The 24,474-nt window shown below is 40.8% G+C and overlaps 1 protein-coding gene across 2 annotated transcripts in view; it reads right to left on the bottom strand.

Moving 5' to 3' along the window:
- atrn (attractin) overlaps positions 1-24,474 on the bottom strand; it is a 350,568-nt gene that overhangs the window by 265,584 nt on the left and 60,510 nt on the right. For both annotated transcript variants that reach the window (XM_052010514.1, XM_052010515.1), the window contains exon 3: positions 23,807-23,920. In XM_052010514.1, coding sequence (XP_051866474.1) covers positions 23,807-23,920 — 114 coding nt within the window. The remainder of the gene's footprint in view (positions 1-23,806; positions 23,921-24,474) is intronic.

Raw genomic sequence — 24,474 nt, 5'->3', positions numbered from 1 at the left:
GTACAACTGCAACATGATGTCTCAATTCTTATACTCAATGCCACAGCTTTTGAAAGCAAGCGTAAAAAAATGACTTTTTCACTACCAAATCCACTTGTGTCATCATTTTCAGGGGGCTATGGTATTGCAACTCAAGGTGATAGAGCTGTACAAGTTAGACACAGACCCTTTGGCTCACCACATCCATGGCAACCATTATGCCTATCTATACTAATCCTTCTTGCCTATATTAATTCCAAATCCTTGCATGCCTTGCTCATTCAAGCCTAGATACCTCTTGAATATTGTTACTGTTCTTGCCTCCACCTCCTTCTCTGGCAGCTCATTCCAGATACTCACAAGATCACAAGACAAGGGAGCAGAAGTAGGCCATTTGGCCCATTGAGTCTGCTCCAAAGAAAAGGGGAAAAAGAAAAAAGAAATGAGAAATGGGGGGGGAGTCTCCAAGTCTCCATGAATAGAGAGAAAAAAAACCTATTCTAACCCCAATTTCCCGCCTTATCCCCATATCCCTTGATATCTTGACTAATTAGATATCTATCTATCTCCTCCTTAAATGCCTCCAATGATCTGGCCTCCACTGCTGTACGTGGCAAGGAATTCCATAAATTCACTACCCTCTGGCTAAAGAAATTTTTCCTCATCTCTGTTTTAAATCTGTACCCTCTAATTCTAAGATTGTGCCCTCTGGTCCTGGACTCACCCACCAAGGGAAACAGCTTGGCCACATCTACTCTGTCCAGTCCTTTCAACATTTTAAAAGTCTCTATGAGGTCCCCTCTCATTCTTCTGTACTCCAGTGAGTACAGTCCAAGAGCTGACAAACGCTCATCATATGTATGCCTTTTCATTCCGGGAATCATCCTCGTAAATCTCTTCTGAACCCTCTCCAACATCAGCACATCCTTCCTAAGATATGGGGCCCAAAACTGTACACAGTATTCCAAATGAGGCCTCATCAGTGCCCCGTAGAGCCTCATCAACACTTCCTTACTTTTATACGCTATACCTCTCAAAATGAATGCCAACATAACATTCGCTTTCTTTACCACCGATCCGACCTGGTGGTTAACCTTTAGGGTATCCTGCACGAGTACCCCCAAGTCCCTTTGTACCTCTGTACTTTAAATTTTCTCCCCTTCTAGATAATAATCTGCCCGTTTATTTCTGTTTCCAGAGTGTACAACTGCACATTTCTCAACATTAAATCTCATCTGCTATTTCCTTGCCCATTCTCCTAAACTATCTAGGTTTCTCTGCAACCTTCCTGTCTCCTCAATACTCTCTACTCCTCTAACTATCTTGGTGTCATCTGCAAACTTAGCCACAAAACCATTTACTCCATCATCCAAATCGTTAATATACAGGGTAAAAAGAAGCAGCCCCAACACCGACCCCTGCGGAACACCACTAGTAACCGGTAGCCAACCAGAACAGGATCCTGTTATTCCCACCCTTTGCTTTCTGCCAACCAGCCAATGCTCCACCCATTCTGTTATCCAACCTGTAATTCCATGACCTCTCATCTTATTAATCAGTCTCTTGTGCAGCAACTTGTTGAAGGCCCTTTGAAAGTCTAAATACACATCTACCACTTCTCCCTTATCCACCCTACCTGAGATTTCCTCAAAAAACTCCAATAGGTTGGTCAGGCAGGATCTTCCCTTCACGAAACCATGTTGGCTTGGACCTATCTTGCCTTGCACCTCTAAGTATTCCATAACCTCATCCTTGAGGATTGATTCTAATAACTTTCCCACCACCGATGTCAGACTAATAGGTCTGTAATTTCCTTTATGCTGCCTCCCAGCTTTCTTATACAGCGAAACTACATTTGCGACCCTCCAGTCCTCCGGAACCATGCCAGAGTCTATCGATTCCTGGAAAATTATCACCAGTGCCTCTGCTATCTCTAAAGCCACCTTCTTCAGAACCCGGGGATGCATCTCATCGGGTCCGGGAGACTTACCAGTCTTTAGTACATTTAGCTTTCCTAGCACCTTCTCTCTAGTAATTTTAACTGAACTCAGTTCCATTCCTTGAGACCCCTGACTATCCGGTATATTGCTGATGTCCTCCACAGTGAAGACCAATGCAAAATACTCATTTAGTTCCTCTGCCATCTCTTTATCATCCATTATCATCTCTCCTGCACCATTATCAATTGGTCCTATATCAACCCGTGTCTCTCTGTTACTCCTTATATATTTAAAAAAACTCTTAGTATCCTTGCGAACGTTACCTGCCAATTTCCTTTCATAATTCATCTTTTCTTTCCTAATGACCTTCTTAGTTTCTTTCTACAGGTTTTTACAAGTTTCCCAGTCTTCTGTTTTCCCACGAATTTTTGCTTCCTTGTATGCCCTCCCTTTTGCTTTTATTTTAGCCTTCACCTCTCTCGTTATCCACATTTGTGCCTTTTTTCCATTCAAAACCTTTTTTCTTGGAATGTATCTATCCTGCATTTTCCTTATTTCTTTTAGAAATTCCATCCATTTCTGCTCCACTGTCCCTCCAGCTAGCTTACTCTTCCAATCAATTTGGGGCAGCTCCTCTCTCATACCACCGTAATTTCCTTTATTCCACTGAAGTATTGATCACCAGTTATCGGCTTCTCCTTCTCAAATTTGAAATTGAATTCAATCATATCGTGATCACTAGTTCCTAATGGTTCCTTTACCTTTAGTTCCCTAATCACCTCCAGTTTGTTACACAGCACCCAATCCAAAACAGCCGATCCCCTGGTGGGCTCATCAACAAGTTGCTCCAAAAAGCCATCCCGTAGACATTCCACAAACTCACTCTCCTGAGATCTACTGCCTTGCTGGATTTCCCAGTCCACTTTCATGTTAAAATCCCCCATAATTATCTTAACGTTGTCACTCTGACATGCTTTTTCTATTTCTAACTGCAACTTATAGTCCACTTCCTGACTGCTTTTAGGGGGCCTATGTATAACTGCTACAATTGTCCTTTTACCCTTGCTATTTCTTAGCTCCACCCATAAGGATTCCACCTCTTCTGACCCAATGTCCTTCCTTTCTAATGATCTTATATCATTACTAACCATCACGGCCACACCCCCTCTGCCTACCCGCCTATCCTTCCTATACACTGTGTACCCCTGGACATTTAGTTCCCAATCACATCTGTCATAAAGCCATGACTCAGTGATTGCCACAATGTCGTATTTATTAATGTGTGATAAGGTTACTCCTCAAATACCCTTTGAACCTCCTCCCTCTCACTTTAAACCTATGCCCTCGAGTTTTAGACACCCTTGAGAAATAGATGTTGGCTCTCTTTCTGATCTATGCCTCTCATAATTTTATATGCTTCTGTCATGTCACCTCTCAGCCTCCTTTTCTCTATGGAAAACAGATCCAGCCTAACCAATATCTCCTTGCAACTCTAGCCCTCCAATCAAGACAATGGTTTTGTGAATCTTTTCCTACACACATAGCCATATCCCTAATCAGTCATTATTGCCTTTCCAAATGTAAATAAATCCCGTGTCTCAGAATCCCTTTCAATAACTTTCCCACCATTGATGTAAGGCTCGCCAGCCTGTAGTTCCCTGGCTCATCCCTGCTGCCCTTCTCTCTGTACGTCAACGCTCCGAAGGTCTCTGCCATTAACTCTATACGTCCTACCAGAATTTGACCTCCCAAAATGCATTACCTCACACCTGTCTTAATTAAATTCCATCTGCCATCACTTGGCCCAACATTCCAGTTGATTTCTGTCCCGCTGTATCCTTGGACAACCTTCTTCATTATCTACAACTCCACTAATTATTGTCTGCAAATTCATAATCATAAACCCAACATTCTCATTCAAGTTATCGATATATATTACAAACAACAAAAGGTCCCAGAACTAATTCCCATGGAACACCACGTTGCAGATTTCCAGTCAGAAAAACAGTATCCAGTATCCAATACCTCCTATCAACCAAGCCAATTTTGGATTCACTTTTTTACTGACACATCTCAAATCCCTTGTGCTTTAACCTTCTGGACCAGCCTAGCCAGCGGAACCTCATCAAGAGCCTTGCCAAAGTCCAGGCAAACCAGGTCTACTGCTCTTGCCTTCATCAATTTTCTTAGCTACCACCTGAAACTTATTCAGATTTGAGATATGATCTCCCCTGCATGAAACCATGCTGACTCCTGCTAATTAGTCCCTGCCTTTCGAAGTTAATACAAATCCTGTCCTATGGAGTCTTCAACAACTTCACTACCACTACTGTAAGGCTCACCTGCCTGTAACTTCCAGGCTGGTCCCTATTATTCCTTTTTGAACAAGGGATCAACATTAGTTATCCTCCAGTCTTCTGGCATCTCACCCATGACTAATGAAAATGCAAAAATATCTCTCAATTCCATACAGAATGGGGAGACCAAAACCTGCAAGTGCTTTCAAGAGTTTTACAGGCAGCAAGTAGTAGATGACCATAGAATCCTACTTGATAAGCTGAATTTTAAGGAAACTTTTGGAGAAAATAGCCACAATATTTATTCAGAAATATTTAGTCATTAATGTACATTAAAAATATGAGAAAAACACTGTATCTTTGTACTAGAAAGTTATCTGCTTGTATCTCAAAACTTAAAGACCTTTGATACACATTTGATGCATCATAAGTTGACTCTGAAATTGTGCCAATTCCTCCCAGCAAAACATGTAGCACCAAGTCTCTAAAGCTGTATAATCATGTTATATAATCTCCCACAGTGACATGCAAGTCAAAATACAAAGCAGATTATAAACAGCTACATTATGTTGATGTATGCACCAACTTTGTGGATTTGAAATTTGTTTGCAGCTTTTGGGAACTGTTATATGTCATCATGCAAGAGAAGTAGCACCAACCATTGGAATACAGGTCATCCTCTGGTCAGCACTGCCTTGTTAAGAGAACATGATTGAATTTTTCCAGAGGTAAAAGAATGTATTGAAGGTAGTGAGGACAATGTAGTCTATATAGACTTCAGTAATGCCTTTGGACAAGATCCTTTAGGGGAAACTGGTCGAAAAGGTCAGAGCCCACTGCCTGAGTGGAAGGTGAAGGCAGGTAGTCCCACAATATTTAAACAACATCTTGGCAAGCACTTGAATTACCATAGCAGAGAGGTCATGAAACAAGTGCTAGTAGATAGGAGTGGTACAAGTAGATATTTGATGTCATGGTGTGAGCTGATGGGACTGTTACATGACTATCATTTTAATGTTAATTTCATAGATTTTAACTTTTATAGACTGCTGGTTGGGATTCAACTGTATTGTGGACACACCCAGATGGCAAGCTTTAGAAAGAGCACTCACCACGGAAGAGCAATGCCAATTGTGAGAAGATGTTGCAAACAATAGGACTGATCTCAATGGAACTGAGAAGGCAAAGAGGTAACATAATCTAACAGTTGTTTTCTAGAGATATAGATATCTCCCTCAGGTGTGCACCACAGCTCCGGCAAACTGGATTCAACCCTGGCCTTGGGGCACACCTGCTCGCGCACACACCCACACGTACCCGTCTGCATTCTGCGCCTCTGTGGCGTACTCACTTCCCTCCCATATCCTAAAGACATGCTGGTAGGTTAATGGTGACAGTAAATTGTTCCTTATTGTAGTTAAGTGGCAAAATCTTTCGCATGAAATATGTTGCAGGGCTAAAGGGAAATAAGGGTTAATGGTATTTGTGTGCACTGACCTGATGGGCTGAATGGCCTCCTTCTGTGTCGCAATGTGTGAGTATGAGAAAAAGCTTCGAAACAGTTCAATATTTAGCAAAACTTGTCGAGATGGCGTGGAAAATAACTTAATTGAAGGAATGGAGAAATTCTACCCAAAACGTTAGTTGAACTCGACTCTTTAAATAACACTCCTTGACCAAGCATGTGAAGTCATAGACAGACACAGCATGGAAACAGGCACTTAAGCCCTCCAAGTCTGCACCAACCATCAACCACCCATTTATACAAATCTTACATTAATCCTACTTTTTTTTAATTCTCCTCAAATTCTCAAAAACTTCACCCAGATTCTACCACTCACCCACACATTAGGGGCAACTTAAACCTACGAACCTGCACATCTTTTGGATATGGGAGGAGCACCTGGAGGAAACGCACGCAGTCACAGGGAAAATGTACAAATTCCACACAGACAGCATCCAAGGTCAGGGTTGAATTCAGGTCTCTGGCGAGCTCTGTCACCCTTTGTGTGTGTGCATATGTTGTGTCTGTCTGCATCTTCGTCTGCCAGTGAATCTGCATCCAAAACCTCCCTGCAAGAAATCTGTGTGGTAAGCTGTTGTGTAACAACAAACCCACATTAAAAGAGTTCACACACAGCACAAGGTTATAAGAAACAGGGCCTTCGGCTCACCGAGCCTACATTGAACATCAACTACCCATTTACACTTATCCTACATTAATCCATTCTTCCTGTACTCTTATCATCTTGCCCCAGATTCTACCATTCACCTACACACTAAAGGCAATTTACAGTTGCCAATTAATTTACAAACTCACGCATCTTTGGTATGTGGTAGGAAACCAAAGCACCCAGAGGAAACCCACATAATCAGAAGAAGAATGTACAAATTCCACACAGACAGCATCCAAAGTCAGTATTGAACCTGGGTCTCTGGTGCTACAAGCCAGTGGCTCTACTAGCTGCACCACCATGCTGCCACCATTCCACTCAGAGATAGAGTGGAAGCAAGCCATCCTTAATCCCAAGGAAGTGTCTGGGAAGAAGAAATAACACTCAAGGGAAGTTAGTTTAGTACTCAAGATTGTGAAAGTTATAGGCACAGACAAAATCACCACCTATTATTTTTTTTAAAGTTTCGGTAGTGTGACAAAAGCTGACGAACAGGAAATACTTGGCACTGTTTCAATAAAAATATACCAGGTATTTCCAAGACGCATGTCTGTAAAGACAATGGAGTCATGTAAAATTTGAAGTGATTAACAATGATTCAAGTCCAATTATTACTTGGGTTTCAGTTTTCTTCTTTGCTCCCAAAAAGACCAATAGAAATGCAAGTATGTTGGTGGTGGCTCCTACCTCAATGACAGACAGTGGAATGTGAAAACAACTTGAATTTCTTACTGGTACAGTTGTATCAGTAAACTGCTTACCTTACTCATTTGCACTTAATACTTTGGCATCCTTATCAGTAAGCTGTACTGGTTCATTCTGGCTAACATTCACCTCTGGTTCCAGTCCCATTCCAAGCATTTGAGCACTAAATTTAGGGTAGCACTCCTAAACAATAATGTGGTTCTGCTGCTTGATTGGCTATGTTAACACAAGGCCCTGCCTGGTCTCAGATAAATGCAAAAGATTAGATCTTGCAAGCTTAAACCACAGCAAGCAAACAAGAGAAAACACAACAGATTGAGGCTTACACAAGCAAAACTAAGTGGAAACCACTAAGTGGAAAACCAGAAGATTCAGAGAGCCATTAAATGCAAAGGGATACAAAGAATGGGGTGCAAAAAGGGAATAAAACTTAAGTTATATCAAAATTAAGTACAGAAACTTTTCCAATATATGGAGAGGAATAGCAAAGAAAAGTACAGGCTTGTTAAAAATCTTGGAAAAGGAAGAGACTGTCTCCTATGCTAATTTAAGGAAAGGGGAAAAATCAGAGTATAAAGAGAACCCAAAAGTAAGAGAAATTGAAGAACAAAATGCATATTACAAGTTTTCAAACTGAAATGGAGAAATTAACATAACTTGAGACCAAGGTTGAGGGCCTGCTGGTTTCCACCCAGTGCTTTACAGTATCATAGAGCTGCTGAAAGTACAACTATCCAAAGCTCTCCCAACTCAAGAAGCCTTTTCATCAGAAAAGTGATACTATTGCTCCATTATTTAAAAGAGGAAGGAGCAATATAATCAGACACCTGCCATGAGGGGAGAACAGAAATCCTATATTTGCAGCAATATGGAAAAAAATGAGTTACAGCCAGAGGATTACCATAAAGGTTGGCTAAGCATATCTCCAAAGCTATCAACAAATTCGCCAATGACACCATTATTGTTGGCAGAATCACAAATAGTGATGAGGAGGCATACAGGACTGAGATAGGTCAGCAGGTTGAGGGGTGTTTTAACAAAAACCTTGCGTTCAACGACAACAAGACCAAGGATTTTAGGTATGGGAACTCCAATGTACAGGAAAGCAAGAGGCTACAGAAAGTAGTGGACTCAGCCAGTTCCATCATGGGTACAGTTCTCCCCACCACCGAGGACATCTACAAGAGGAGATGCCTCAGGAAGGTGACATCCATCAATTAGGATCCCAACCATCCAGGCCATGCCCATCAGGCAGGAGGTACAGGTGCAAGATGACCCACACCTCAGAGTACAACAGCTTCTTTCCCACTGCCATCAGGTTCTAACATTACCTCAAACTGTATTTCTTTCTTCTCTCTCAACTTGCACTAATGTTTGTTGTGTAAATTATGTATGTTAATTTAAGTTTATGTTAACTTGTTTGTCATGCTTGTAATGTACTGTGCTGCTGTTGCAAAAAAACTAATTTTCATGGCATTTATACCCTGGGTATGTATGCCTATGACAATAAACATGAACTTGAAGGTTGCAGTATTCACACAAAACCCAACCTGTTCCTTAACATTTTTCACAACAAAGGAATGTGCCATTCAATGCTCTGGTTAGCACAATTGCTGATTGGTTAATGTCACCAAAGTAACAAGAGCACATTCTTGAAAACTGCTTTTTAATGCTGTCCAACCTGTTGTGTACTTACCAGTCAAACTCACTGCTTCTAATAATTATGCTGCGATACCTTTTGCATTTACCAGCATGCTAGTGGAGTTACAGCACAACATCAGTTAAAAGTCATCATTTCTCGCAACAGACTAATGGAATGTGCAAACTTTAAGACTCTGACCTTCACATTACAATGCAGAGAGAACAAATGCTGCCATTAAACAAAGCAACATTTACTCAACATAGGAATACAAGAAATAGGTTTGAAATTGGTGAAATGGCTCAAGTCTGCTCAGCTATTCATTGTTGTTGATCATGTATCTCATCCACTTTTCAAACCAACCCTCAGATCCTTCAATTTCTTTATTTCCAAAAATCCATCAGTCTCAGCCATGAACATTCCCAATGACTAGACATCCATTGTCCTCTAAGGTATAGAATTCTGAAAGATTTATAACCTTCAGCAAAGACACTTCCACCGTTTCAGTCTTCAACAGCTAGCCCCATATCCTGAAACTATGCTTTATAGATCTGGTCATTTCAGCCAGAGGTAAACAATCTGTCAGTGTATTTCCCTCCAATTTCTCCCCAGTGTTATCTTTTCTCATTTGTTTAGCTCCAGTGAATAAGCGACAATTCGACAGAAATCATTCTAATAAAATTACACATCACCTTCAGGGCAAGAATTTAAAAACTGAGCACATTCCTCTAGGTTCAGTTTCATCAAAGCCTTATACAACTACAGTATGGTTTCCTTACTTTTGTATGAAAACAATAAACACCACCAAATCAAATGCTGCATATATCTGCAATGACAGAAGGGAATGAGGGCAGTGGTTAGTGAGTAATTCCCTTTCAGCATTGAGGGATGGATTCTGTTGCAATATCTATCACAGCTGATTTAGGTGGCATGCTTCCTTCAGTGGTGGCAGGTGACACACTGCGAAAAATCAGAGCCCAAATTGATTGGAGGAGTAAGTTAGCTGGAGGGACGGCAGAGGAAAAATGGAAGAAATTTCTACAGGAAATAAGGACAATGCAGGACAGATATATTCCAAGAAAAAAGAAGGTTTTGAATGGAAAAAAGGCACAGATGTGGATAACGAGGGAGGTGAAGGATAAAATAAAAGCAAAAGGGGCGGCGTACAAAGTAGCAAAAATTAGTGGGAAAACAGAAGATTGGAACGATTTTAAAAATCTGCAGAGAGAAACTAAGAAGGTCATTAGGAAAGCAAAGATGAGTTACGAAAGGAAGCTGGCGGACAACATTCGGAAGGATTCTAAGAGTTTTTTTAAATACATAAGGAATAAAAGAGAGACACGGGTTGACATAGGACCAATTGATAACGGTGCAGGAGGTATTATAATGGATGATAGTGAGATGGCAAGGGAATTGAATGAATATTTTGCATCGGTCTTCACCGTGGAGGACATGAGCAATGTGCCCATTAGTCAGGAGTCTCACGAATTGGAGCTGAGTTCAATTGAGATTAATAGGGAGAAGGTGCTTGGAAAACTAAAGGGGCTTAAGGCTGATAAGTCTCCCGGACCGGATGAGGTGCATCCCCGGGTTCTGAAGGAGGTGGCTGTGGAGATAGCGGAGGCGTTGGCGATTATTTTTCAGGAATCGATAGATTCTGGCATGGTTCCGGAGGACTGGAGGGTAGCGAATGTAGTTCCGTTGTATAAGAAAGGTGGGAGGCAGCACAAAGGCAATTACAGACCTATTAGTCTGACGTCAGTGGTGGGAAAATTATTGGAGTCTATCCTCAAGGAGGAGGTTACCGAATACCTAGAGGCGCAAGGCAAGATAGGACCTAGTCAACATGGTTTTGTGAAGGGGAGGTCCTGTCTGACCAACCTATTGGAGTTTTTTGAAGAAATCACAGGTAGGGTGGATAAGGGAGAGGCGGTAGATGTTGTGTATTTAGACTTTCAAAAGGCCTTTGATAAGGTGCCTCACAAGAGACTGATTAATAAGATGAGAGGTCATGGAATTATGGGCAGGGTAGCAAAATGGGTGGAGAATTGGCTGGTTGGCAGGAAGCAAAGGGTGGAAATAAAAGGATCTCGTTCTGGTTGGTTACCGGTTACTAGTGGTGTGCCGCAAGGGTCGGTGTTGGGGCCTCTCCTTTTTACCTTGTACATCAATGATTTGGATGATGGAATAAATGGTTGTGTGGCTAAGTTTGCGGATGACACCAAGATAAGTGGAGGAGTAGGGAGCATAGAGGAAATAGAAAGAATGCAGAGGGACCTAGACAGTTTAGGAGAATGGGCAAGAAAATGGCAGATGAGATTCAATGTTGAGAAATGTGCAGTTGTACACTTTGGAAGTAGAAATAAGCGGGTAGATTATTATCTAGAAGGAGAGAAGATTGATAGTGCGGTAGTACAAAGGGACTTGGGGGTACTTATACAAGATACCTTAAAAGTTAACCACCAGGTTGGATCGGTGGTTAAGAAAGCGAATGCTATGTTGGCATTCATCTCGAGAGGTATAGTGTATAAAAGTAAGGAAGTGTTGATGAGGCTCTACGGGGCGCTAGTGAGGCCTCATTTGGAATACTGTGCGCAGTTTTGGGCCCCGCATCTTAGGAAGGATGTGCTGACGTTGGAGAGGGTTCAGAGGAGATTTACGAGAATGATTCCAGGAATGAAAGGGCTTAAGTACGATGAGCGTTTGTCGGCTCTTGGACTGTACTCGCTGGAGTACAGAAGGATGAGAGGGGACCTCGTAGCGACATTTAAAATGTTGACAGGTAAGGATAGAGTAGATGTGGCTAGGCTGTTTCCCAAGACAGAGATGAGGAGAAGTTTCTTTACCCAGAGGGTGGTGAAATTGTGGAACTCCTTGCCACGCACAGCAGTGGAGGCCAGATCAGTGGGGGTGTTCAAGGAGGAGATAGACAGATATCTAAATAGTCAGGGTATCAAGGGATATGGGGATAAGGCTGGCAAATGGGATTAGAATAGTTTTTTTTTCTCTCTCTTTTTTTCCCACCCCATTTCTTTTTCCCTTTTCCTTGGAGCAGACTCGATGGGCCGAATGGCCTGCTTCTGCTCCCTTATCTTGTGATCTTGTGATCTTCCAAAAATTTATCAGCCTCAGCTGTTGGGACAGCAGTGGGGTATACCTGAAGATATTGCTGAAGATTCTCACTATTCACCGTATATTGAAGTGGCTGGTCTTGAATTTCTTTCACATTGTGAACATCCTTCTGATCTGAACTACCCGATGTAAATCCATGACAGAGATCATTCTCAAGCCTCAAGATCACCATCTCAAATGCATGTTTATGTTTGCACTTCATGTACCAGAACACCCAGATCATTCTGCACACCCAATATTTACTACTTTCTGAGTTTCAAACATATTCCATTTTCCCTTTCTTCCAAAAGTGAATACCTTCATATTTTCTTACATTTTATCCCATATGCCACCTTCTTGCCCTCTGGCATTACCAGTCCACATGTCTTTGCGCCCTCTTTAGATGACTTACTTTTCTATCTAGCTTTGTACTATTAATCAAGTTGGATATCCTGCATTCTGTCCTTTCATGGAGAATTAACAGATTGTAAATAGCTGAGCCCAGCTCTAAACCCCTGTGGCAGATGTATCTTTGCATTCACTTCATTAAAGGCCTTTGGACGTAGGCCATCAGGTCCAAATGTGTCGGCTTTTAGTTCTATAATTTTCTCCAATATTTTGTTCTTAGTGATATTAATAATTTCATGACACAAATTAAATCCCTTCTTTCTCACTAGTTCTGGTACATTTTTGTCATCTGCTGTCAAGAATGATACAAAATAATTGTTTCTTGTCTCAGCCATTTCCGTATTCCTCATTATAGTTTTTCCTGAATAAGTGACCAAATTCATTACAATTTTATATATTTGTAGAAGCTCTTAAAATGGTTTATTCTTTTTGGTTTAATCTCATATTTTATAATTCTTATGCTAAATATTTTGGTCATTCTTGGCTAATATTAAGATTTTACACTTTTTGGCAACATCAAAAGTTTCTGTGAATTTAATAATCTCTTTAGCCACACTTGGATTACTTTTCTTGCAAAATTTTTATTTCTCAATGCAATAAAAACATAAGAAAACAGGAGTAGGCTTGCCACACCATTCAAGATCATGGCTGATCTGCCCCAGCCTCTTCTGTGTCAGCTCGCAACATCCCTCAATTCCCCAAGTTTTCAAAAATGTATCTCCTTCCTCTCTTAATTCCCCAATTATGTCGTCATTTCTCCAGGGAAGAGAGTTCCACAGATTCGCCAACCTCTTGTAAGAAGAATGAACATTTCTTGAAAATTATAATACATTCCTTTAAAGATTTTCGATCAGCTTCTGTTGTACTTAGCATCTAATTTCCTAATCTACCTTAGCCAACCTACCCTGTTGGATTTGACTGTTTTAATTAGTTTTTAAACATGCATAGTGTTTAATACACCTCAAATGGCTGCACAAGGAATGGCCGCTTCCTAGCTTATTGGTTTGTCCATCAGGTGAATATGCGTTTTTTCATTAGTTGGTTTGGCCACAGGTATCTAATAGGTTTCCTGACTGGACTATTGTAAGCTAAGGAGTACCTCTTATCTCAGGTATAAAAGGTGTCACTTTTTGTTAATCACTCTCTTGCTCTCCTCCCCCCCAAGCCTGAGCTCATCTTTAGTTCCTTTTGTCTCAGCTCATCTCCCAGTAGTAAAGCTAGTGCCATGTGCTCCATGACTGTTTCTTTGTTTTAATCTTTTCCAATAAAACTTTGTGAAGTACCAAGTTGTTTTCAGCTCATTTCTGGACTCCTGAAAGAACCTGCGGATTCGAAAATAACCAGATCCTACAACCCCTTCAGCCCAGACTCAGTGCCTCACTCTCAAACATAAATATTAAATTCTACTACAGTGAATACATTGCATTACTATGAAATTAATTATCACTATGACATTGCATCATTGTCAAATTAATAATTACTTCAAATTACACAAGGCAAGATTAAAAATAGCACAATAAGGGCATGAAAGCAGAATTATGAGGGCATGAAAGCAGAATTAGCTAAAGTGAACTGGCTAATATAGTGATCAGTCAATCAAGATGCAGAGGCAAACATTTAAGGAGACTTTTTTTTAGAATAGAGGAATAGATACATTATAACAAGAAAGAAAAATTCAAAGCACTTCGTAGTAAACTAAAAAAGTTAAAGGAAAAACATAAAATTGCACATAAACACGTGGCAGGTCAAAACATTGCAAAGAATATAAAAAAAACAGCAAAGAATGACCAAAAGAGTAATAAAGAAGGAACAACTGGAATACAATGTAGCCAGAACTGCCAAAAAAAGATGGTAAGATGTTCTTAGATATTTACAAAATGACTGCTGGTCCCGTGGAAAACAATCTAGGGAATTAATAATGGAAAATAAGGAGATGGTGTATGAATTAAACAGATATTTTGCATCAGTCTTCACTGGGAAGGATATGTAACATTCCAGAAATAGCTGTAAATTGGTAATTGAAAGGGAGAGCAGAAATACCCCATTTCTGATTAACTTCATGCCAAGGTTTTAACAGGTGTGACTAATGACATCTTTGGTATGTTGGTTTTAATTTTCCAAAATTACTTAGATTCATGCAAGCTTCCATTAGATTGGAAAACTGCAAATGAAACAGTATGTTTAACACCAGTCATAAGGAAATTGGTTTTATTAACATCTACAGCAGGGCACTTAGGAAAATTCAACCTTCATCAGTCAAAGTCAACAATATTTTCTGAAAGAGAAAACAAGGTTAACTAATTTATTGTAGTTCTTTGCTCAAGGAACATGTGATGCAACACATGAACCTGTTGAGGTACTATGCTGAGATTTCCACAAGGCGGCCCTAGATCATATTCAGGCATTCCTGATAAGTACCAAGCAATGACTGTCTGCAGGAAGAGATAGCCTAGTCATCTACCTTTGGCGTTCAATGACATAAACATTACTCTGTTGCAACTCCAACAACATTTAAAAAAAGCATCCAGAATAAAGCAGTCTGCATGATTTGGACCCCACCCACCTTAAATATTCATTCTTTCCACCACCAGCACATTGCAGTTGCAATGTGCACCTCCCATAAAACGCACTGCAGAGCTTTAACAAGGTTACTCTGATAGCACTACCACCAAGCAGGAATAGGGCAGCAGGTGTATGAGAACACTCTCATTTTCAGATGCACACCCTTCCAATACGAAATATATAATCCTTCACCACATATAAATCCTACATCTTACTATCAGAATCAGGTTTATTACTACTGACTTATTTGATGTGAAATTTGTTGTTTTGCGGCAGCAATACAGTGCAAAGACATAAAAATTACTGTAAATTACAAAATAAATAAATAGTGCAAAAAGAGGAATAACAAGGAAGTGTTCAGGAACCATTCAGAAATCTGATGGTGGGGGGGAAGAAGCTGTTCCTGAATCATTGAGTGTGAGTCTTCAGGCTCCTGTATCTCCTCCCCGATGATAGTAACAAGAAGAGGGCATGTCTGGATGATAACAGCACGGCATCAAAAAGACAGCAGGGGCTCAACACAGCCACTCACCGCATCTGCTTAAGGACAGTTCAGGATGGGTAATAAATGCTGGCCTTGCCCCAGATCCCAAAATAAATGTTTACCATTTAGGAAGTGACATAGTGGCATGAATAGAAGATTAGGCATAAAAAGGCAGAGAGTAGGTATAAATGTTTTTCTTTTAGTTGGCAATATATAAACGACGCACACAAGGATCAGTCCTAGGGCCTCAGCATAATACAATTTATATAAATGACTTGGATAAAGACACCAAAGTGTGGTTACTGAAAGGAAAGCAAGTTGAGAAGAGGATGTAGGAGGCTACAAAGGAATATGGATGGGTTAAGTCACTGGGCAATGATCTGGCAAATAGAATATAATGTGGGAAAATATGAAATTGCCTATCTTGGCAAGAAAAATAGAAAAGCCTATTATCAAAATGGTGAGAGATCTCTGAGATATAGGTGGATGTGGCTGTCCTGGTACACGATTCACAAAAGGCTAATGAAGTACAGCCATTAATTAGGAAAATTAACAGAATATTACCCTTTATAGCAAGGGGAATTTAATACAAATATAGGGAGGTTATACTTCAGTGGTGATACCACATAAAAACAGAAGTTATAAGACCAGGAATAGGGCATCTGGCCTTTGAGCCTTTAAGCATGACTCATTAAGATATTAGCTGATCATCTACTTCAGTGCTATTCTCCAACACTATCCCCATATCCCTCAATCCTCACCATGTCCAGAAATCTATCATTCTGTTTTAAACAAACACATTGTCTGAGCCTTCAGAGTCCTCTGCAGTCGAGAGTTCCAAAATTCACCACCCTCTGAGTGAAGATATTTCTCACCTCAGTCCTACACAGCTGACACCTTTGAAATTGTGCCTCCTGGTCCTAGACTACTCAGCCAGGGGAAACATCCGATCTACATGTAGCTTGACAAGTCCTTTAACAAATATGTTTCAATAAGATCTCTCATTCTTCTAAACTCAAGAAAACACAGTTCCTATCCATTCAATCTTTCCTCATATTGCAAACTCATCATCTTTGGAACCAATCTAGTGCATACTTACTGCATTCCCTCTATGGCAAGTACAGCCTTTCTTAGCTAAGACCACCAAAATTATATAGAGCACCAGGAATATATTTAGCTTGCTTGACTTCATAGGCAGGGATAATGAGTATAAGAGTTTGGACATTATGTTTGCAGTGGTACAACACATTAGTTAGGTCCATTTGGAATATTGTGTGCAGTTCTCCACGTTACAGAAAGGATGTGGCAGCACTACAAAGAATACAGAAGAGATTCACCAGGATGTTGCCTAGAATAGAGGGCTTTAGTTACAAGGAGAGACTGGATAGGCTGGAATTGTTCTCAATGGAGCATAGGGATGACTTTCGAGGTTTATAAAATTATAAGGGGAATAGATAGGGTAGAAAGTCACAGTTCTTTTTACCCCCAAGGGTAGGGGAATCAGAATCAGGTTTATCACTGACATATATTGTGAAATTTGTTGTTTTGCAGCAGCAGTACAGTAGAAGTCATAAAAATTACTATGTTACAAAACTAAAATAAATAGTGCAAAAGAGGAATAACGAGGTAGTGTTCATGGATTCATGGACCATTCAGAAATCTAATAGCGGAGGGGAAGAAGCTGTTCCTGAAACGTTGAGTGTGGGTCTTCAGTCTCCTGTACCTCCTCCCCGATGGTAGTAACTTGAAGAGTGGTGTCCAGGATAGTGAGGGTTCTTTATGATGTATGCTGCCTTCTTGAGGTACCGCCTCTTGAAGATGCCCTCAAAGGTGGGGAAGATTGTGCCCGTGATGGACCAGGCTGAGTCTACAACCCTCTGCAGCCACTTTCAACCCTGCGCATTGGGGACTCCATACCAGACAGTGATGGAACCAGTCAGAATTAAGAATTAAGATGCTCTCCACTGTACTTCTGTAGAAATTTGCAAGAGTCTTTGGTGACATACCAAACCTCCTCAAGTGCCTAATTAAGTAGAGGCACTGGCATGCCTTCTTCATAACTGCATCAATGTGTTGGGCCCATGATAGATCCTCTGAGATAGTGACACCCAGGAATTTGAAGCTGCTCACCCTTTCCACTGCTGACCCCTCAATGAATAATGGTGCGTGTTCTCCCAACCTCCCCTTCCTGAAGTCCACAATCAATTCCTTGGTCTTGCTGACGTTGAGAGCAAGGTTGTTGCGACACCACTCAACCAGCCGATCTACCTCACTCCTGTACGCCTCCTCATTGCCATCTGAGATTCTGAAAATGGTGGTGTCATTGGCAAATTTATAGATGGCATTTGAGCTGTGCCTAGCCACACAGTCATGAGTGTAGAGAGAGCAGAGCAGTGGGCTAAGCACGCATCCTTCAGGTGCACCTGGGTTGATTGTCAACAAGGAGATGTTACTACCAATATGCACTGGCTGTGGTCTCTCCATGAGAAAGTCGAGGATCCAGTTGCAGAAGGAGGTACAGAGGCCCAAGTTTTGAAGCTTGTTGATTAGTACTGAGGGATGATGGTGTTGAACATCGAGCCATAATTGATAAACAACAGCCTGACGTATGTTTTGCTGTTGTCTAGATGCTCCAAAGCTGATGAAGAGCCAGTGAGATTGTGTCCACTATCGACCTGTAGCTTCAAACTATTTTTCCAGTTAATTTCCAAAATATGGTTGAGTGCCACTGAGCCCCAGTTGTTATCTTTCAAAATACTTGTATTCTTTTTTTTTAATTTTATCTACAGCATGGTAACAGGCCCTTCTGGCCCAACGAGTCCACGCCGCCCATTTTAAACCCAATTAACCTACCCGTACGTCTTTGCAATGTGGGAAGAAACCACAGCACCCGGAGGAAACCCACGCAGACACGGGAGAACGTACAAACTCCTTACAGACAGTGACGGGAATCGAACCCCAATCGCTGGCGTTGTAATAGCATCATGCTAACCGCTACGCTACTGTGCTATCTGTTCAGTTCAATAAAAATATTTTTTGTTTTCTTCAAACCTAATACACTGGAACCTTGGGTTCATTTTGGCCCATTTCTAAATACTTTGTACAGATTCCATTTACTGCTACTTGCTATCCATAGCCAGTGCAAATACAGTATGTTGAAAAGTTCATCACACATTTTTCTAGCCACCAATGCTGCAGAACTTGTTGACTGTATTTAACAATCTTGTGCTGGTTTAACACTAACTTTGTACTGGGTAAGTGTTATTTTGTCACAAGTGTCAAAGACGCAAATAATAGTTTCTTCAGTTAATTAAGTCTGAGATTATAGTTCTTTCCCATTGTTCAAATATGTGCAATATATCCTAATTTTGTTATTTGTGCATCATACTGTGTGCAGTTTTTTCTCTTTGGTTGTTATCATACAGACATTACTAAAAAATCTGGTTGCACTTAACAAATTTTTACACGAATTGCTTTTGAAATAGCTTAACACATGGAAAAGCATGTATGCAAATCCATATGAATATCTGATTGCATCATTTTTGTGTATACTTAAGTTGGTTTCTATACATAATTGTCATTCATTTAAGAAACCTTTTTTGTAACTGTCGACAAGTATAAACTCAAAAGGAACAATAGGTTATGGAGCCAACCATGAACGCATATGAATTATGAGCAGGAATAAGCCACTTGACTTATTGAACCTGGTCTGCCACTGAATAAGATCACAGCTGACCTGACTGTATTCTCATTGCTGTGTTCCTGTGTACCCTGGGAACCTTTCACCTCCTTGTCTATCACAGACCTTTATCTTAAAGTTATTGACAGACTTTGCTTCCACCACCCTTCAAAGAAGAGTCCGGAGACTTATGACTCTCATTCACCTTCTCTGCATCTTAAATGGATGACCCTTTATTTTTATAGCGTGTCTCCTACCTCTAGGTTCTCTAACAAGTAATCTAGGAGATGCTCTATAAAACTGTTCTCCATCTTCATCCTGACAAGACCCCTCACGATCATAATTCTTTCTTCTAAACTCCTGTGGTGGGAGTTAATTGTTGACCACCAAATGGTAGTCGTAATATTGGGTATGGCATAAGTCAGGAAATAACAGATGAGTGAGACAGGAATAATACAGTAATTATGGGAGACTTTAACCAACATATCGACTCAATCAAATTTGCAGTAATAAGATGGAAGATGAATTCATGAAATGTAAATGAGTTGCTTTTCTAGATCAATATGTTGAACTAACTAGGGTAAAGGTTATTTTGGATTTTGTTTTTTTTTGCAGTGAGATGGTGATGATTGATAGTCATGTTATCAAGGATTGTTCTGGGGAAGAGTAACCATAATATGATAGAATTTGATATTGAGATTGAAAGTGATGTAGTGCAATGTGAAACTAGAGTAATATAAGGGAACTATAAAGGCACAAGAGGAGAATTGACTGTTGTGGGAGCTCTGTGAAAGTTATAATGGACGACTGGCAGTGGTTATCATTAAAAGAAATCAATAATAGATTTTGCAACTTTTTCATTAAGGCACAAAAACCAACAGGAAAAATGTTTCATCCGTAGAAATGCCGTAGATGTAGTTTATATGGATTTCAGTAAGGCCTTTGACAAGATCCCACATGGGAGACAGGTGCAAAAGATTAAAGGCCCATAAAATCCAGGACCAGTTGGTAAATTGGATCCAAAAGTGGCTTTGTAATGGGAGACAAGAGGGTGATGATAGATAGTTGTATTTGTGATTGGATGTATGCGACAAGTGGTATTCCACAGGGAACAAGTGCTGGGGCCTGTGCTGTGTGAAATATATGTGAACAACTTGGATGTGGACATAGGAGGCACGATCAGTAATTAGGCCTGAGAATTGGGAGCATTTTTGAACTCTGCAAAGGTGGACAAATAAATTGATAAAGAATGGCAAGATGGAATATGTGGAAAGATTACTGAGAAACATAAAAACAGACCTAAGAGTTTTTAAATATACATAAAAAGAAAAAGATTAATGAGGGCAAGTGTGAAAGCATAGCTGAGAAACTTTATCATGAGGAATAAGGAAATGAACAATTACCTTGGATCCGTCTTTACGGAAGGAGACAGGTATATGAGAGAATCAAGGGTCTAGAAAAAAATGAGGAACTGAAGGAATGGAAGTGTTGAAAATGTGCCCAGTGGAAAATATGAGTGGGAACCAAAGGACGTGATGTATTTGGATTTTTGGAAGGCTTTCGACAAGGTCCTGCACAGGAGGGTTAGAGCCTGGTGGTAGTTGAATTGATGGCAGCATACGGGCAAGGGCTGAGAATTGCTTATCACACAGAAAGCAAAGAGTGGGAATAAATGGATCATTCTCAGGATGGCACACTGTGACCGGTGGGGTATTGCAAGGATCAGTGCTTGCTTGGGTCCGGCTTTTCACAACTTTTCTCAAAGATTTGGCTGAGGACACCAAGTTTGCTGATGATACTAAACTAAGTGTGTTTGTGAGTATGGGGGAGGAGGGTTGTGAGAAGGCTTTGGGGGATATGGACAAGCTGAGTAAGTGGGTAAGAACATGGTGTATGGGATGTAATGTGGAAAAATGTGAAGTCATCCAGTTTGGTGCAGATATCAGAAAAGGAGCAAAGTAAAACTCCAATAATCATCAATCTGGCTCAGCAGGGCCCTGTTTCCCCTGCTTCCTATGTGTAAAGGGTGCTGTTTCTCACACTCCCATTATGCACACCAAGGCCCTGTTCTTGTGCTTCCTTACAATTCACTGCAGCCTTGTTTTCTGTGCTCCCTTTAAACTTACCGACTTCACAGGAAAATTTATTATACTACTACGTAACCTCAAAAAATGAGGGAATTAAACATATGTTGGAGTATTAATAGAAGCAGTAGTCCCAAAAATCTGCCAGTCTGCCACCATTAGTAAGGGTGCCAGATTTCTGGAGTTTTTGTCATCGGAGCGTGGTGACTCTTTGCAAGCTGCTCTCAGCAGATCTATTCATTGCATCTATTATAATCGTTCTACTCTTTTAAATACCTCAATGTACTTGTGTTTGGAATGATCTGTATGGGTGGCATACAAAACAAAGTCTATCACTGTATCTCGGTACATATGACAATAATAAACCGGTTACCAATTATTTGTTAAATACTGAGAGATTTGATGATCAACATGACCCAAGGGACTCAGTTGTGCTTGTACACAAGTTGATAAAGGTGAATGTTTAGCAAGCAATTGAGTGGGCAAATAGAGTCATATAGATGTACAGCACGGAAACAGGGCCTTCACCCCAACTTGTCCATGCTGACCAATATGGTAAATGCAGGAAAATGGGAATGTGCTAATCCCATTTTCCTGTCTTGGGCCAATATCCCTTTATAATAAGCCAGCGACCTGGGTTCAATTCCCGCTGCTGTCCGTAAGGAGCTTGTACTTTCTCCCCGTGTGTCTGCGTGGGTTTCCTCCAGGTGCTCCGGTTTCCTCCCACATTCCAAAGATGTGCGGGTTAGGAGCTGTGGGCATGCTGTGTTGGCACCGGAAGAGTGGCGACACTTGCAGGCTGCCCCCAGCACATTCTTAGCAACGCAAAAAGACGTATTTCACTGTGTGTTTCGATGTACATGTGACTAATAAATATCTATATCTATTCCTTTCCTATCCATGTACCTCTCCAAATATTTTAAATCATCCAATGTTTTAAATCTGTCCAATGCCTCTATCACCTCCGCTGACAGCTTGTTCGATATACTCACCACCTTCTGTGTGGGAAAAACCTGCCCCTCAGATCTCCTTTCAACATTTCCCCTCCTCACCTTAAACAATGTCTTTTGGTTTTAGACTCTGGTTTTAGATTTTGGTGAAGGTATGGTCAAGGGAGGCAGAGAAGCGTTTACAGGACTGCTTTGAATCAGTGGACTGGACCATATTCAGGGATTCATCTTCGTAGCTGAATGAATACGCTACAGCCGTCACAGACTTCTTCATCAAGACCTGCGTAGATGAGTGCGTGCCGTCGAGAACATACCAAGTTTTCCCAAACCAGAAACCCTGGCTGAACCAGGAGATTCGCAGTCTGCTGAGGGCTAGATCTGTGGTGTTCAAGACCAGCGATCCAGAACCCTACAAGAAGTCCAGGTAGTATCTGGTCACTTACCTACAGGAAAGGTATCGATAAGCTTGAAAGAGTGCAGAGAAAATTTACGCGGACGTTGCTGGGACTTGAGTTGTAGGGAAAGGTTGAACAGGTTAGGACTTTCTTCCCTGGAGTGCAGGAGAATGAGGGGAGATCTTATAGAGGTATACAAAATTATGAGTGGTATAGATGGGGTTAATGCATGCAGGCATTTTCCCCTTGGGTGAGACTAGAACTAGAGGTCGTAGGTTTAGGGTGAAAGGTGAAATATTTAAGGGGAATCTGAGGGGGAACTACTTCACTCAGAGGGTGGTGCAAGTGTGGAACGAGCTGCCAGCGGACATGATGGATGCGGGTTCAATTGTAACATTTAAGGGAAGTTTGGATGGGTACGTGGATGAGAAAGGTATGGATAGATATGGTCCGGGTGCAGGTAGATGGGACTAGGCAGAAAACCAGGTCGGTATGAACTAGATGAGCCTAAGGGCCTGTTTCTTATGACTTTTTGGATTTGCTTTCAAACTTTATTTTAACACCCAAAATATGGGAAAATTTAAAATCCATCACAGAGTCAGTCCTGTGGGTGCCTGACTTTAGACATCAAACCTGGACTATCTACATTCATCGACGCTTCTTCAACTGCATTTCTGAAACTTGTGACTTCTACTACCAAGCAGAAGAGCAGCTGACCAGTGGAAATGCAATCACCTGCGGGTTCTCCTTCAAGCCACATACCATCCTGGCTTCAAAATACAACATTCCTTCATCTCAGTTAGATGAAAAGGGAAGAATATTCCACTAACAACATTGTGAAGGTACCTTCATCACAAGGCAGATCATCACCACCCTCTCAAGAGAACTAGAAAACGAGCATTGAATTTTGGTCTTTCCAATCACATCCTCACTCCAAAAATAAAGGAGCACGTGAAAAATGGACAAAAATTCAAATGGTGTTGAGTTTAACAAAGAATAATTACCTACTGATTTTTGAAAATATAAATCTTGTTACTCTAAGTTACTTCACCTGGCCCCATACTTAATGCTGCAGCAGTCCACTAACTGTGAAACATTAGGAAGTAATTATTTAGTTGTCAGTTTCAATGGCCCCAAACATGAAAGCATATCCATGGAATGAAATGTCACAAGATGAAATTAGTATCTTTCAACTCCAATTTTACTTGAAAGTTTGATTCAATACTTATTTGTCCTATTCTGACAATCAATTACTTACTTCAGCTTCTGATGCTCATAATATGGCATAACTGTGCTGCATGACTGCAGTAGCTTTAGTGAAGTTATGATCTGCAATCACTACAGATTCCACAACCAAAGCAATCAAAATCCAGTTGAACAAACTGAAGGCTCTTCTTACCTGAACACAGCTAATAATGGTGCATAAACAGAGTCCCCATCATACACATATAAGTGGTCCCAGCTGCACTCTGTAGCAAAGTGAATAAATCGAAGCCTCAGTATAGTGTTTGGCCTAGGTACAAAAACAAATTCAAGTCAGAAACGTTCTTAATTTATAAGCATTTAAAAACTATCCCAAAAATTTCACACTGTAGCAATTTCAATGACACAATGAAAATCAATACACAATCCTGAACGATAAGCACATGGAGACAATAGTGAATGATAGAGATTTAGAAGGGAAGATGGCATTCTCTGCTGCCAATAACAAGAATTCCAAAGGATGTGTTGCCTTGTTGATGGCAGGGTTAGAGGTGTATCAAGGTGGCTGGAGAGGAACTTAAAGAGGGAATAAATGGAGTTGCCAGGGTTAATGTTGGAAGTGATAGTATAAGTACAGACGGCTAAAAGAATATCAAGGGTTAGGCTCCAAATTGACAATGTTAGACATTGAGGATCCAGTCGAGAAGTCAGAGTAACACGGGCCCTTCGGCCCAACTCCTCCATGTCGATCAAGATGTCTGTCAGAACTATCACATTTGGCCCATATCCCTATAGGCCTTTGTCATCCATGTACCTGTCCAAATGTCCTTTTAAACATTTTAAATTATGGTCCTATATACTCAT

The sequence above is a fragment of the Pristis pectinata genome, chromosome 2, assembly GCF_009764475.1.
Source record: "Pristis pectinata isolate sPriPec2 chromosome 2, sPriPec2.1.pri, whole genome shotgun sequence".
NCBI classification, from domain to species: Eukaryota; Metazoa; Chordata; class Chondrichthyes; order Rhinopristiformes; family Pristidae; genus Pristis; species Pristis pectinata.
This window is presented reverse-complemented; position numbering and strand designations above follow the sequence as displayed.